The following is a 14,150-nucleotide window of genomic DNA, read 5'->3' on the forward strand; positions in this document are numbered from 1 at the left end:
GGTGTTTAAGCTACTTGTGGGTGGATGCTCTGATGTTCAATAATGCATCAGGTGCTTCTACAACGCATTCATTAGTGTGTGTGTGTCTGTTAGTCTTTTTGTCTGTGTTTGTGTGTGTGTTCACCTGTGGGCGGATGACTCTCTCGATGCTCTTCAGGGCTGTGTCAGGGGAGGGGGGCGAGCAGTCCGGTGTGGGTCCTGTTGAGCAGTTGCCATGGTTACCATGCTCCCCCTCACTCACCGTTACATGGGACAAGTGACCTTAGAGGGAGAGAGAAAGAGTGAGAGACAAGTAAAAAGAAGAGGGGAAGACTTGCCCTTTGTACCCCCTTCATCATCCACAGGAGGGCGGAGTCTAAAGCCAGATTACCATTTCTACGATACTTGCAAGCAGATGTGTTTGGATTTAAACTCTGCATGTAAACACAGTCACAGTTAAAGTCAAGGAACAAAATAACACAGAATAAATGTAGTATTATGGGACAGACATTTAACAACAGCCAGTCAAAATACTGCAATATACACCGATCAGGCATAGCATTATGTGCACCTGCCTAATATTGTTGGGTCACCTTTAACTGACAAAACCATCTTTACCCATTGAGGCATGGACTCCACTAGACCACTGAAGGTGTGCTGTGGTATCTGGCACAAAGAAGTTAGCAACAAATCCTCTAAGTCCTGTAAGGTGTGTGTGGATTGGAATTGTTTGTCCAGCTCATTGCACAGATGCTTGATCGGAGTATGACACCGACTTGCCTTCTTGCCATAGTGGATCATGGGTCCAGGTATTCCCCAGGTAAGCAATGCACCCGGCCTTCCATGTGATGTAAAAGAAAACGTGGATCATCAGACCAGGCTACCTTTTCCCATCCAACTCTGATGCTCATTGTTGGCGACAGTGATCTACACGGGTACCCTGATTAGTCTATGCCTATGCAGCCACATACCAACAAACAGCAATGCACTGCTTTTTTTCTATCATCTTTCTATCAGAAACAGCATTAATTTTTTAGGCAATTTGACCTAAAATAGCTCATCTGTTGGATCTGACCACACACGCCAACCCTAACGCTGCACATGCATCAGTGAACCTTGGCTGCCCTGGACCCTGTCGCTGGTTCTCCACTGTTCCCTCCTTTGACCACTTTTGATGGATAATGACCTCTGCAGACCGGAAACACATCACAAGTTCTGACCCAGTCGTCTAGCTATCACAATTTGGCCCTGGTCAGACTGTCCCAAATCCTGAATCTTGCCCATTCTTCCTGCTCCTAACACATCAACTTGGAGGACAAAATGTTCATTTGTGCCCTAATATGTCCCGCCCACCGACAGGTGCCACAATGAAGAGATAATCAGTGTCATTCACTTCACTTGTAAGTGGTCATAATGTTATGGGTGATGGATGTAAATGCTCTTAAAAAAGCAAACTAGATTATCGCATCTCCCCAGTGCTCGGTTTTCAGTCTTTAGAAAAAACAGGTGAGATCAGTTGCCAGCATGAAGCAGTATAGACAGCAAAATAGTTTATGTAGGAAACAAAACATAGGTGGTGTAATAACGTGTTAGCATTTTCTAGTTCCCGCTAAACACATGAGAATTCAGCAAAATGGCTAATGTGTCATATTATGTACAGTACTTCCGCCTAACAGTGACCTGGTAGTTACAGTTGTTTTATCACTGAAGAGAACCAAAGAGAGGTGAGTGTCATTTTGTAATTTTACAAGCTTCAGCAACAACCACAGCAGGAAAACGTGACTGCTGTCCAGAGCAGTTTGATGTCTATCTCAGTTTTCTATACACACACTCAGTGTGTGCAGTTGATTACAGAGTATCTGAGCTAATTTCCCCAGTGCATGATCCTTTAGCAGAGAAGAGGGGAGGAAAAAGGAAAAGAAAAAGACCAGAAAGGAAGGAAGAAGAGAAAAGTGCTGAAGTCGACTGAATTAACTTTCAGTGGGAGAAAGCATTTGTCTTAATCAACTGGAAGAGACACAATACCCAGACTAACACAGCTTTCTCGCAATATTGTCATCAGACACACACACACACACACACTCGCTAGATGTTTTCTGTCAGTTACCACCTGCCTACACGGACTCGATCAGATGCCAGAATATCATCCAATTAAGGTGTGAGACCCAGTCGGGACTATTACCTCACAAGTGTGCATACATGTACACACTGACACAACAGCACTAAGAACAGAATTATATATTTCATCTGATTTCCAGGGATTGTTTCTTAACTAAAGCGACAACATTAAAACCACGTGCCTACTACGTGTATGTACAACCCCCCACCCCCACTTGTGCCACCAATAGAGCTCTAGCATGTTCTAAAATGGGCCAGCAGCTCTGTGGTGGTGTCCTGTGGCATCTGGCATTGGACCTCTGGTAGTGTTTCAGGCTTGTTCCTGTGCATCCTGGATTGGATGAATTAATTAGTTCTGCGGATTGATTATTTTTGCTCCTATGTAGGGAGAGTGCTGCCATCTGCTTGGGCTGCAACAATGTTAAGGTGGGTAACTTTGATATGAATGCCCAGACGCACGGTGTCCCAGCAGAACGCTGCATTCTTACAAGATAATCGCATAACTTTTAATTATGTGGCAGGTCCACTTAGCTCATTTCAAATGGAAACTGAAATAAAAGCAGTGCTCCCTGTTGTTGTTTCAACTTGGATGTCGTTGATGGTGTGATTTTTCACAACTCCCACAAATCATCTTCACCTATTCAAAAAGAACAAATGTATAAAAAAGGGAGAAATGTGGGGCTGCTGCTGATGTTTTGCATAATGACACATACAGCGTCCTGTAATTTAATGAGCGACAAACGCCTTTACTTTACATTTACCAGGATGTCAGCCTGCAGAGGAGGAATTCTAATCTTCATGTGGAAAAAAAAAGCAAGAAGAGGTACCAAATTATTTGTGAACAAACTGAAAAGGATAAAAATAAAGTTGTATTGAGATTTTCTTTTTACTGTAATTGAAACTCTACATTTTTTGTTACTTATTATGACAGAATTTCTTAATAATTAAAAAGAACATGGTAACTTTTGAGAGAAAAAAAAAAAGGATAGCAGCAGATGCATTAGATCCCTGAAGACATTCCTGGTGGAACAATATTCAGTCTAAAAGGTTGAAATCAGCCCAAAAATAAAGTGAGCCAAATAGAGAAGAAATAAAATACAGCAGATACGGTGTCTGGTGTATCAAATGAAGCTTCTGCCCTGGATTATAAGTTTGAGATGAAGCCATTTACAGTCATTCAGTGTAGCTGGTCTTAGCTGACAAACACTGTTGCCATCTGTTTTTAACATTTAACAACCACACAGAAAAAATATATCCTTATTATTATTCTTATATATTCTGAGAAACTCTTGGGATCCTTTTTCAGTACACTTTAGGTCATTATCCATTTGGCTAAATCTGACATTTCATCCAGCTACCGGTACTTCTATCAGCAGTCAGATCATCAGTAAATACTAGTAAGCCAGTTCCACTGACAGTAATACGAGCTCACGCTTTAACATAAGATCTACCACACTGCATTATATCCACGCTGTGGGTTGCGCCACTTCTAAAGCTTTGGCATCTCTCTGATTGAAAATGATGGCCTCTCACTCTTATCAACATCTCTCTGAGCCTTGTATCCAGTAAAAAGCTACCAAAAGCAAATATAATTGGACCCAACTTCGGATCTTCAATCAGTTCAGTCTGTCGTACAATTATAGAGCAGGCCTCACCTTGCCACACAACTGCTTATCAGTCATTCGTCCAATTTATTTTAAGCTCCTAAAAATGAAGCACTGTTTCTTGTTTGGTTTAAAATCTACTGTGATGGTGTACAGAGGTAAATTTGCCTCTTGTGGAAATAATTGCATATTCTTTATTGACATCTAATAACTTAAGATTTTTCAAAAATCTACCAAACAGCATTTTAACAAGAATCCAGAAAAACAGCAAGTAGGACCAATTTTCACAGTAACACAAAAGAATGAGGCTCATTAGAGAAGAAATCATAAACACTGAGAAAATGCTAGCAGGAACAATAATCGAGCAACAGAGAGAAACACGATTTGCAAAGATGTAAACCTCATAAGAGACCATTTCCAGACGCAGCTAAAACTCCCTGAAGTCCTTAAATACTAAATAAATAAATAAAAGAACTGTATTTCTTTTCATGGAAGATTTTCTGTATACTCCAGCAACCTGAAGTTACCAGTTTTATTGTGAAGCAGCTTTAAAACCAAAAATGTCTGATCCTGGTTTACAAATTGCTACCATCTTCCATCCTATTTTGATTTTGATTTTCAACAGTCTGGCTGCAGACGTGAAGCCACACAATCACGCAGGCACATCTGTCCTGCAGGGGGAAAGTGACACAGCTTCACAGCATGCTCTCACATCTATCAAACATGTTTGCAAACACACACGAGCATGCGCATGCACACATACACACGCGCATGCACCATAAAAGAACTGCCTGGAGCTGAATCAATGTTTAAATGTGGGCGTAAATAGATAAAATAAAGAGTGAAAAAAAATGGGAGAGAGAGAAAAAAGGAAGGAGGGTTATATATAGATAGGGATTGAGGTTTTGTCCTATTGAATAAGCCTGTCAACACTGTTTTTGATGATGGATGGAAGATGTGTGTGTGAATGAGTCTGTTTCTGACTCTGCATCCTTTACATGTGCCTTGGGCTCACTCCTGGGAAACACTCTTAGCTGTCCTTGCCAAAGAGAATACATGTTTGTATGTTAGTGTGCATACAAAAGTGCACATGCGTATGGGTGTCGAAATGTAATCTCTGATGGATGTTGTACCTGTTCACATCCTTGATACTGGGAAGCGCCGAAATGTTTCATTGTACAGTTTCTGTGTCTTATAATAGAGCCTGGATATATTCAAATATAACTCTGTGTAGATCCAAGACCAGCTGCCCTGCTCTTTACAGCACCCTGTAGAGGACCCGTGTGTCTAAGTGAATGCTCGGTGTGCGCAAGCGTTCAATCAGCTGTCCACTTCCTGGTCATCTAACAAGACAAAAACTGTCAATTTTAGACACGTTCTTTGGGCTGTCAGTTCTGCCTCTCTGCCACTCTGGGGGTATTTCATATGTATAGTGTATGTGTGTGCATGCAACCTTGCAAGTCAGTGTCAACTTACAGCTGAGCTTCTGTGTTTTTTTAACACTACAGTTGGAATCGAAAAAAGAGGAAGTTTGAAAGTTTTATTTACCCATGCACTACAGCAAAGACACTTTAGCCAATCCCTGTGGTTTGGGGTTTCAGCTTAGGATAACTTTAAATCCACACAGGGAATTGAGAGTAATAATCTTTAAGATCCTCATTAAATCGAGGCCAATTCAGTACTATTTTTGGTCTGTATCTTTAGTCATTCAGTGTATTTATATTTTGTGAATAGCCCTTTTGTACAGAAGTTGCCATTGTTCCCACCTTGAGTGGAAATTGTGTTCATGCTGAATTTGTGAGTTCTACTATAAACAGACATCAGCTGATCTTCTGTTGCATTTCAGACAAAGTACAGTTGCTCCTCAGGTTATTTATTTATTTATTTATTTACATACTGACTATACTGATACAAAAATTAATAAAAGAGATAAGAACTTTATTAATCCCAAAGGAAATTCTTGTGCCTTTTATATGCTCGGTGCAATAAAAATAGAAACAGGAGCAGAAGCAATATAAGAAGGTGTACAGAGTCAGATAGCAAAAACAGCAAAAACAAAGAGCACTCAGCATGCAAACCTCTATCAAGGCAGCTCACTCTCTGGGCAATATTTAGCTTTATGGGAACAGTATTATATTTTATATATATTCATTTTGTCTTCTTTCTTTTTAAATGTACTTTAAGAAGTTTGTCGTGCAGTATAAATCATATAATGGTAGCACGTCAGATATTTGATTAAACAAACATTATCTGGGGATCAACTTAAAAAAAATAGTTGAAATGTAAAAGTGAGATCAGACGCCAAATGTGACCTCATGTTTGGATGCAAACTATAATGTCTGTAAGTTATTATATTCCAAACATTTCCTAAATGTTTCCGATACAAACCAAGGTAATACGTTTAAAAAAACAGCATTATAAAGCACAGCTACTATAAAACAAGAAATATTAGAGGAATAAATATGCATATAAATAAAATACATGTCAACTATCAATATGTACAGTATCTTACCTATGAGAAATTTGGCTTAAAATTTTAATTAGATTAACGCTATTAACAAATGCAGTATAAAATAAATTGCATGTGATGGTGTAGTAATAATAATCCTTCCATCTGTTAATGAACAGATGGGATGGAGTAAGAGTATAATATGATAAAATGTTGATGTGCATGTGTAGATTTTTAAAATATCAAGTTACACCATCTAAATGCTATAGCTCGGTAGTAGAAAGGATCTCCTCTACCGCTCATTCCTACACCTTGGGCCAATGAGACTTTTGCTATGAGTGCTACGGTGACCAATCAGGGAGGCATGCACGGCATAGGGCAGATTGTCCATCATGCTGAGTAGTTTCTCCAACAGGAAGTTGAAAAGGTTTGATTCACTACTGGAATCACCATTTGAGGGTGTGAAATGAGTCTTCTGTGAGCCCCATATAAACATAATGTCTGCATAAATATTGAAGAAAATCCCAAATCGAAACTTTTTAATAATATTTTTGACTAGAATACCTACAACATTTAGAAAATAATTATATGTTTTAAAGATTATATTGTAAGATAAGCCTCCACAACAGGGAAGTCAGAAAGTATTTAAAGATCTTAACTCACTGTTGATCTTGAAAGTATGGAAAAGCCACAGAGTCTTCTTTACTCCTACAATAGAGCGCAAACAGAACTATATGACAGAAACAACCTAATCTAAGTAAGTCAACAGAAAACTCAAGGCTTGAATCTAAAGCTAAGACCAGAAAAAAAAAAAAAAAAAAAAAAAAAAAGTGTATGACCATATCAACAGCAATTTCCTCTGGGTGTCAAAGAGGAAGACACGTTATTGCCTTTCTTTCAACAAGTCAATGGGCCTCGACCCTTTTAATGGCGAAGCCCTGGGCTAGTACATGGTGCCATTAGCCACTCTAAGCCTCCAGTGCCAACCAAAGCACGATAAATGGGGTGAGACGCAGCAACATCACAGCTTTATCCACCAGAGAGCAGTGAGGGTGAAAGTTAATATGGGAGGGGGAGCAAGAAACTAAAAGACCGAGTACTTCATTCATTAACCTGTCAGGTAGCAGGGCTGCGGTGTGCATGCCTGTGACTGGCTAATGTGAACTCATTTAAAAATGAAGCATGGCTGTGACAAGACCATCATTAAAACTGCCTCTTTCTGTAACACAAGGGGAAAATCATGAAAATCAACACTGTTATGAAGTAGCAATCTTTATATATTAACCATCCAGATGAGACTGTGAGCAAGTTCAGATTGAGGCTGCGCTCACACTGCGGGATAAAAAGGACCAAAATCTGAGCTTTGTTTAGTTTTTCCTCCTCATATGTGACTCAGAGCAGCCAGGAATCTAATCTTTTCAATCTGCCTCAGGCCACTTTCACATGACCTCAGTGTGAACCCTCAAATCAGAATTCGTGTGACTTTCTGTGTCCTGAAATTTGAAATGAAATATGATGCAACTTAACATTGACATACACCTCCATACAAAGCAGCAGATATACAGTATGGGTAAAAAGTTCTCACTCAACCTGCTTACACATCTGTTGTTAGACAAAAGCTTGTGGATCAAACAGCTTCAGGCAACGAGGTTCATCGCTCAGCATCGCTGAGAGTTGAAAAACTGTCTAAATTCTTTCATCTGTAATAAAATTATTGGTGTGGCTGCTTTACCAGGGGCGATCGTGGCTCAAGAGCTGGGAGTTCGCCTTGTAATTGGAAGGTTGCCGGTTCAAGTCCCGGCTCGGACAGTCTCGGTCATTGTGTCCTTGGGCAAGACACTTCACCTACCGCCTACTGGTGTTGGCCAGAAGGGCCGATGGCGCGATATGGCAGCCTCGCCTCTGTCAGTGCGCCCCAGGGCAGCTGTGGCTACAACTGTAGCTTGCCTCCACCAGTGTGTGAATGTGTAGATGACTGGGTGTGTAAAGCGCTTTGGGGTCCCTAGTGGGGACTAGTAAAAGCGCTATACAAATACAGGCCATTTACCATTTAATAATTAAGTTTAACATCCAGGCATCCATGAAAACAGGATTTATAAAGTTTAATCGAGTTAGAAGCCAGCAGGAAGTTAGCACGTTAGTTTCCACATAAACATGATATACCATGTTCTAACTGAGAAATTTCTGAAAAAACATTAAGACGTACACCTCTGCTATCACGTTCTGCTCGGGGTGTCCGGGTGGATTTGCGAGACTGATAAAAATGTTCGGGTTTTCCTGTATTCCGACAGAAGACCCATGAGTGTGACGTCATCCCCGAACTGCTGCTTTGTGAGCGCTTGTTCTGAGCTCACAGACGGGACAGACAGCGCACAGCAACGCGACTAATGATGTTTAAACGATCCCAAAGTGCAAGTGCATCTTTTCAGACGAACTGCAAAAGAAATTTCCCTCGTTCCGACCATAGCTGGACTGGCCATCGGGGATACTGGGCATTTGCCCGGTGGGCCAATGGTGATTTTTCGTTTTTACGGCCGATGGTTTTGTTGTTGTTTTGTAACGGTATAAACAATGAAAGGTGGTGGATTGGCCAGATGCTGGCTGGTGTGCAAAATTAACTCAGTTATTTGGTGGTGCCTATGGCGGAGCTTCCACAGAGGGCAGCAGGTGGATGAGTGTCAGGTGAACAGAAAGTTCACTTTAGGTAAGAAGTTATGAACTGCAGTCTATCTGGGTCAGATATAAACCAAGTTTAGGTGGAGTTTATTTTCGTTGTGCTGACTTTTTACAGTAAGTTACAATAACTCGTACTGCCTACTAGCTAGCATGACAGAGTTTCTATACAGCTGGGCAGGTGCTGTGATGTTACTGATAGTGATATGATATCGGTTTGGATATGTGGTGAGAGGGAAACCAGGAGATGTCCTTACTGAATCATCAGAGCTGAAAAGCTGATGGAGAAACAGGTTTACCTTTTAGGTGACATGAATGAGTTGAAGGGAAGTTATGAACTGTTTCTGAGAGACAAATAACACCAGGATCCTTTTCAGCTGGTAACTGTGCAGGGGCGGGTCTAGCAAAGTTTTGCCAGGGGGGCCAGGTAGGGCATTAACAGGGAAAGGGGGGCACAAAGAAATACTTTTCTGTCTTATTCTCATTTAAAATGTCTCGTTTTTAATAAAAAATACTGAATCTTACAATCTAAGTTTTTATCTGATGTAAAATGTATTGACAGTACATCACTGTCACAACAGCGTTCATTTTAATTCAAAGGCTTTATGGCTTTTCCTATAATACCTGGTGGGCCGGTCTCTGCCCTGGCCAATTTTTTGTCCCAGTCCAGCCCTCATACCGACCTAGTACTGGTAATTTTTCTTATGCAGATGAGGCATTATTTCTGTAGCATTATTTAATTCCAGAGGTTTTTAAGTTATTTTTTTGCACTTGTTGACTTGTAAAAGCCTATATGACATATTTTATTTCACAATTAATTAACTGCACAGAGAAGGCATCGTTTAAATATGTTAAATATGTTTCTTTAAGCTAGTTCTTCATGACTGAGCTAAGGGTCCTAGCTGGTATATAATGATGTGCTACGTGATCGCTAGCAGCACAGCCATGTTAGCAAAAACACAGTGAAGCTGGAGGATGAACGCTAACTTTTTTCCACTCGATAAAAGTTGACACGAGGATTCCAGATGATTAGGGACAAACGCAACCGCATGGCAGGATGCTGTAAACGGACCAAACTTCAGTCAGGAGAACAACATAGATAATCCATCCACAATACGAGGTTAGTCATTCATATACTGATGCACGGGCTAGCGGCAATAAAAACTGAGAGAGGCCGACAGTGATCACTGACTGTTTTTAAAGGCTTGTTGAGATTAAATAGAACAAGATACAAAGCATTAAAACATGTTAAAACACAACAGCCTTAATAAACACCGGATTCATCACATCATCACTTAAAGACCGGATAGTACAAATTTAAAAATCCGAGATGATTTTCCAAAACGTTGACCTCTGAGGTCAAAGCTATGATGATTCCTGTGTCGCCTCATTCTAAACATATTGTGTTTTAGGATTTGCCACACATAAGTCAGAATTTTGAGTTATCTCAAAACTTAATAACTCAAAAAGGTTCATCTCCAGTTTGGAGTTATTTTCTTAGAAGTTTGACTTAAAATGTTGAAATTTTCAGACATCTAATTCAGAATTTTCCGATCATATCCCAAAATTTTAACTTGTGAATGGAAAACAATTTTTTCAGTTGCAGAAACATGCTTTAATAGAAAGCAGTTGAGGATCCAGGTTAAAATTGGTCAAATGAACGTATTTCATAATTACAATTATGAATTATGAATTATACAGTATTACAAATTTCTCCAAGAGGTGACAAACCAAAGAAAAATTCAAAGAAATTCAAGATACCCATCCTGCATGTTTATCGGCTGATTTTGTCATTGGAAAGTTTACAGAGATGTATAGGATATAGGACTGTGAAGTATTATACGCATACACAAGCACATACATAGATACAAACACCAAGTGTGTATTTATCTTAGGAGAAGTCAGTCAATAGCAGAAAAGAAGCACTTTTGCTCTTACTGCTTGGCAACAATCTGTACTTTCTGTCTGCTCCATACGTGACTGGAAGCTGGGAAGCTTCGCTCGCAGGTCCCTCCTCACCACTCTGCTGCCTGTTTTCCTATCTGCAGGATCGCACTTAACCTGCAGTGCTCCTGTGCGTTTCTGCAATCGGGCTGTTACAGCAGCATTCCTGGAGTTCAAATCTACTGATTGTTAAACTGATTACCAGTACTGCAGAACTGTTTAACTGGTTAAATGTCACAGTTACAAATACTGAGTAACTTAATAAATGTGCTTCTTAGTAGCAGAGCAAAAACTAAACAAAAAAAGAATAATTTAAGTTTGAGAAACTGCACAAAAGAAAACTGAGACATCTGATGGTTGAAAGTGACACCAGATATGTTTCTGCCTCTCCTACCAGCTTGTTACATTCCACTCTCTGCATGAGTGTTTTAATTTACACTTGGCAAGCAGTTGTATTTCTATCTGAATCTGTATATACATGTAAAAATGAATAAAACGAATCTGACAAATGTACATTAAATCTATCTGCAGGCAAACAGTGCAGCAGAAATGTATTCTCTCATTCACAACAAAGGAAATTCTATCAGAAAGGAATAAATATAATCCTGACATAAAATAAAAAATGACTTGCCTTAGGACTCGAAGAATAAAAGGATTACGTGCGCAACTATATACTCCATGTACTTTGCATTATAAAGAAAATAATTCAGCCTCTTCATTGTCAAAAGTGACAGTTTTCATATCAGAGGGCATATTGTGCAAAGGGACACCGCGTTCCCATGAATACCGCAGCATCAGAAGGAGGACTGCGCCTCTAACACTCTGTGGAGAATCTCTTGACAAGTGCTTTAGGAGACAGAATAAAATAAAGTTAAAAGTAAAATAAAAAGAGATGAAAGGTTGGTGAGGAATTCAAGAAGCCAAGACATGAAATGCAGGAAATTGTTTGGGATGGCAGTCTCAGTGACAACAGGCCCCTGGTGTTTCTGTAGCGGCTAGGCTGAGTGACAGTCAGCAGATGAATTTTGATAAAACCGCCCTGATTCTTTGAAGCTTCTGAGTGTATTGTAGCATCTTCCCCTCCTCAACTGTGAGACTGCAGCAGCCCACACCTGCAGACCACTAACCAGCAATAACAAGACAGGTGGCTATCAGGCAGGGTTTACACTACAAAAAATATCCAGCTAGACCCTCCAATTTTTTTAGGATGAATATCTGGTACTCTGACACTATGAATATGGACATTCAGGAGTGTAATATTCCCCAGGTATGTATGACGCCATAAACCAAATCCAAATAAACCTTTTTAGAAAGATCGAGTTTCTGGTAATACTTAAATATAAAAAAATTGTAATAAGTCCTTTGTCATTTTCTAAATATGAGTTTATGAAATACTCCTATTTTCAGATACCTGCTTTCCATTACAGGCGCTGATGATGTTAACTTTAAAAAATTTTCAGATGCACAATATAGGCTAGTAATTATGCACCATTTTTGACTGTGACACAATTTCACAAACTGTAAATGCACATGTAACATCTGATCCATCTGTGTGGAGATTTTATGTTGAGGCAGTAGCGTTCATTTCGTGTCCCCAGTTTAACAAATCTTGAACCAGAACTTTTTATAGTGCTGTTAAAAAATTGTCTCTTCTGCCGTTGTTACTGTGGTCAGAAAACAGGCCTAACCTGTTAATGTTGCTGGCAACATTAATAGGCTCATTACAATTTTATTAAAACATATCAGCAAATAAATGCTTTTTTGATAATAAAACAGTATTTAAAATAAGATGTGGCTTTTTTTTAAAAATGAATAATTATCTTATAATACCTTTATAAACCATCTATACAGAACTTATATTTCATCCAGTGACTGGCATCCTTCTAAATCCCTGTACCTTGTGGAAATTATTTCTTTATAATGTTATGTTTGGACATTGATTTAATTCCAGAGTTAAACTATTCCACAATCCTACACCACATATGGTATAGAAAAACTTCTGGTTGTCCAAAAAACTGTATCTTTAAATTTAATGCAGCCCTTTAACTCTAACCCCTGTCTATCCCTCTAGAAATCACAACACATTGTTCCTTAACTTATGCATTGGTGGTTATTGTTGTTGTTAAAGCTCTTTTTTGCAATAAATACAGTGGTTGTAATTAACTTTTCTAAGTATTCCCAAAACCTCCACACAGTAACTTAAATATGATAACACCAAAGAACAAACCAAATTTTTTGCAGTGTATTGCACCAAGTCCCACTCTGCTCTTCCTTTTCCTCTCATCTCAGCCCTTTCCTCCTCATGTTCCTTGATCACCACATCCTTCCTCTCAGAGGCAGATAAAGAGAGACTGACTCACACCCATGTCCAATTAGGCTGACATGTGACTGGACTCAGAGCAGGAATCCAGGAATTTCCCTCCTGCTGTGTCATTTTCATGGAGATGGCTCAGCCTGAGTCAACCTTTGACTTCCTCTACTGAATGTATAACCTGTCCATGGTCCATCTCAGAGTCTTTCTTACCTTTGGTCTATCTGGATTAACACATTATCTGATACCTGGAAGGAGTTATCTATGTTATATGTAAACTATCTCAATGTTATAGGTGAATATGTCCTTCTTGTCATGCTTACCTATACCATAGATATGTAGTCAGCTCTGCCTCACATCTCAGTCTTATTCCCAATCTCTGTATGTGTGGCTCTCTTTCCCTCTCATTTGGCCAGGTAACAGCACTCAGAGAGATGAGAACAAATATAACACCCACACTATTCCTTTACGTCAGTGGAGCAATTCTCCACCCAAAAACACTTTGACATAAAACAACTAACCTATCACATGCACGCACACGTGCACAATCTAGAGTGTGTGCTGACAGTTCAACTCTCAACTCTCAAACAGTCGATGATGAGCAAGATCCAACAGTCGAGCACGGGACAAACACAGAAAACAAGGATCTACAGTAGCCTCTCGCTGCTCCTCTGCTCAGGAGTGGTGGGGAGGGGGGGTGTCACTAGCAAGACAGTTCCCATGGCAACATTCAGGTGACTCACCAGCCGGTGATGCAGTTGCCGTGACAACCTGCAGCAGTGTGTAGTCGAGTGAAAGGGGTGAATGCATCCGGGGGTGTTTGTTGTCGTGGGTGCAGAGGCACAACGCCGCAGACCAAACAAGCGGTGAGCAAACAGAACTGACTGAAAGGTCAAAGGCCGAGGGATTAGCTCATGCTAGAAACAGATTAGAAAACAGTGTGGATGACAGTGAAAAGGTACACCGAATCAGGTATAAATCGCTGAATGGTTGCTTTAGTTATAAACGCATTTTTAGACTGAAAGAAGTTAGAAGTTACTCAGAGAGAAGTGCAAATACAATATTTGCACTG

General features: G+C 39.9%; 1 protein-coding gene across 4 annotated transcripts in view; it reads right to left on the reverse strand.

Annotated features, from left to right (window-relative positions):
- The window catches only part of anks1b (ankyrin repeat and sterile alpha motif domain containing 1B), a 167,465-nt gene that overhangs the window by 107,394 nt on the left and 45,921 nt on the right, over window positions 1-14,150 (reverse strand). For all 4 annotated transcript variants that reach the window (XM_013910926.1, XM_013910925.1, XM_005733506.1 and 1 more), the window contains exon 8: window positions 125-261. In XM_013910926.1, the coding sequence (XP_013766380.1) occupies window positions 125-261 (137 nt within the window). The remainder of the gene's footprint in view (window positions 1-124; window positions 262-14,150) is intronic.

The sequence above is a fragment of the Pundamilia nyererei genome, unplaced genomic scaffold, assembly GCF_000239375.1.
Source record: "Pundamilia nyererei isolate P.nyererei 1_Seehausen unplaced genomic scaffold, PunNye1.0 scaffold00052, whole genome shotgun sequence".
Taxonomy (NCBI): domain Eukaryota; kingdom Metazoa; phylum Chordata; class Actinopteri; order Cichliformes; family Cichlidae; genus Pundamilia; species Pundamilia nyererei.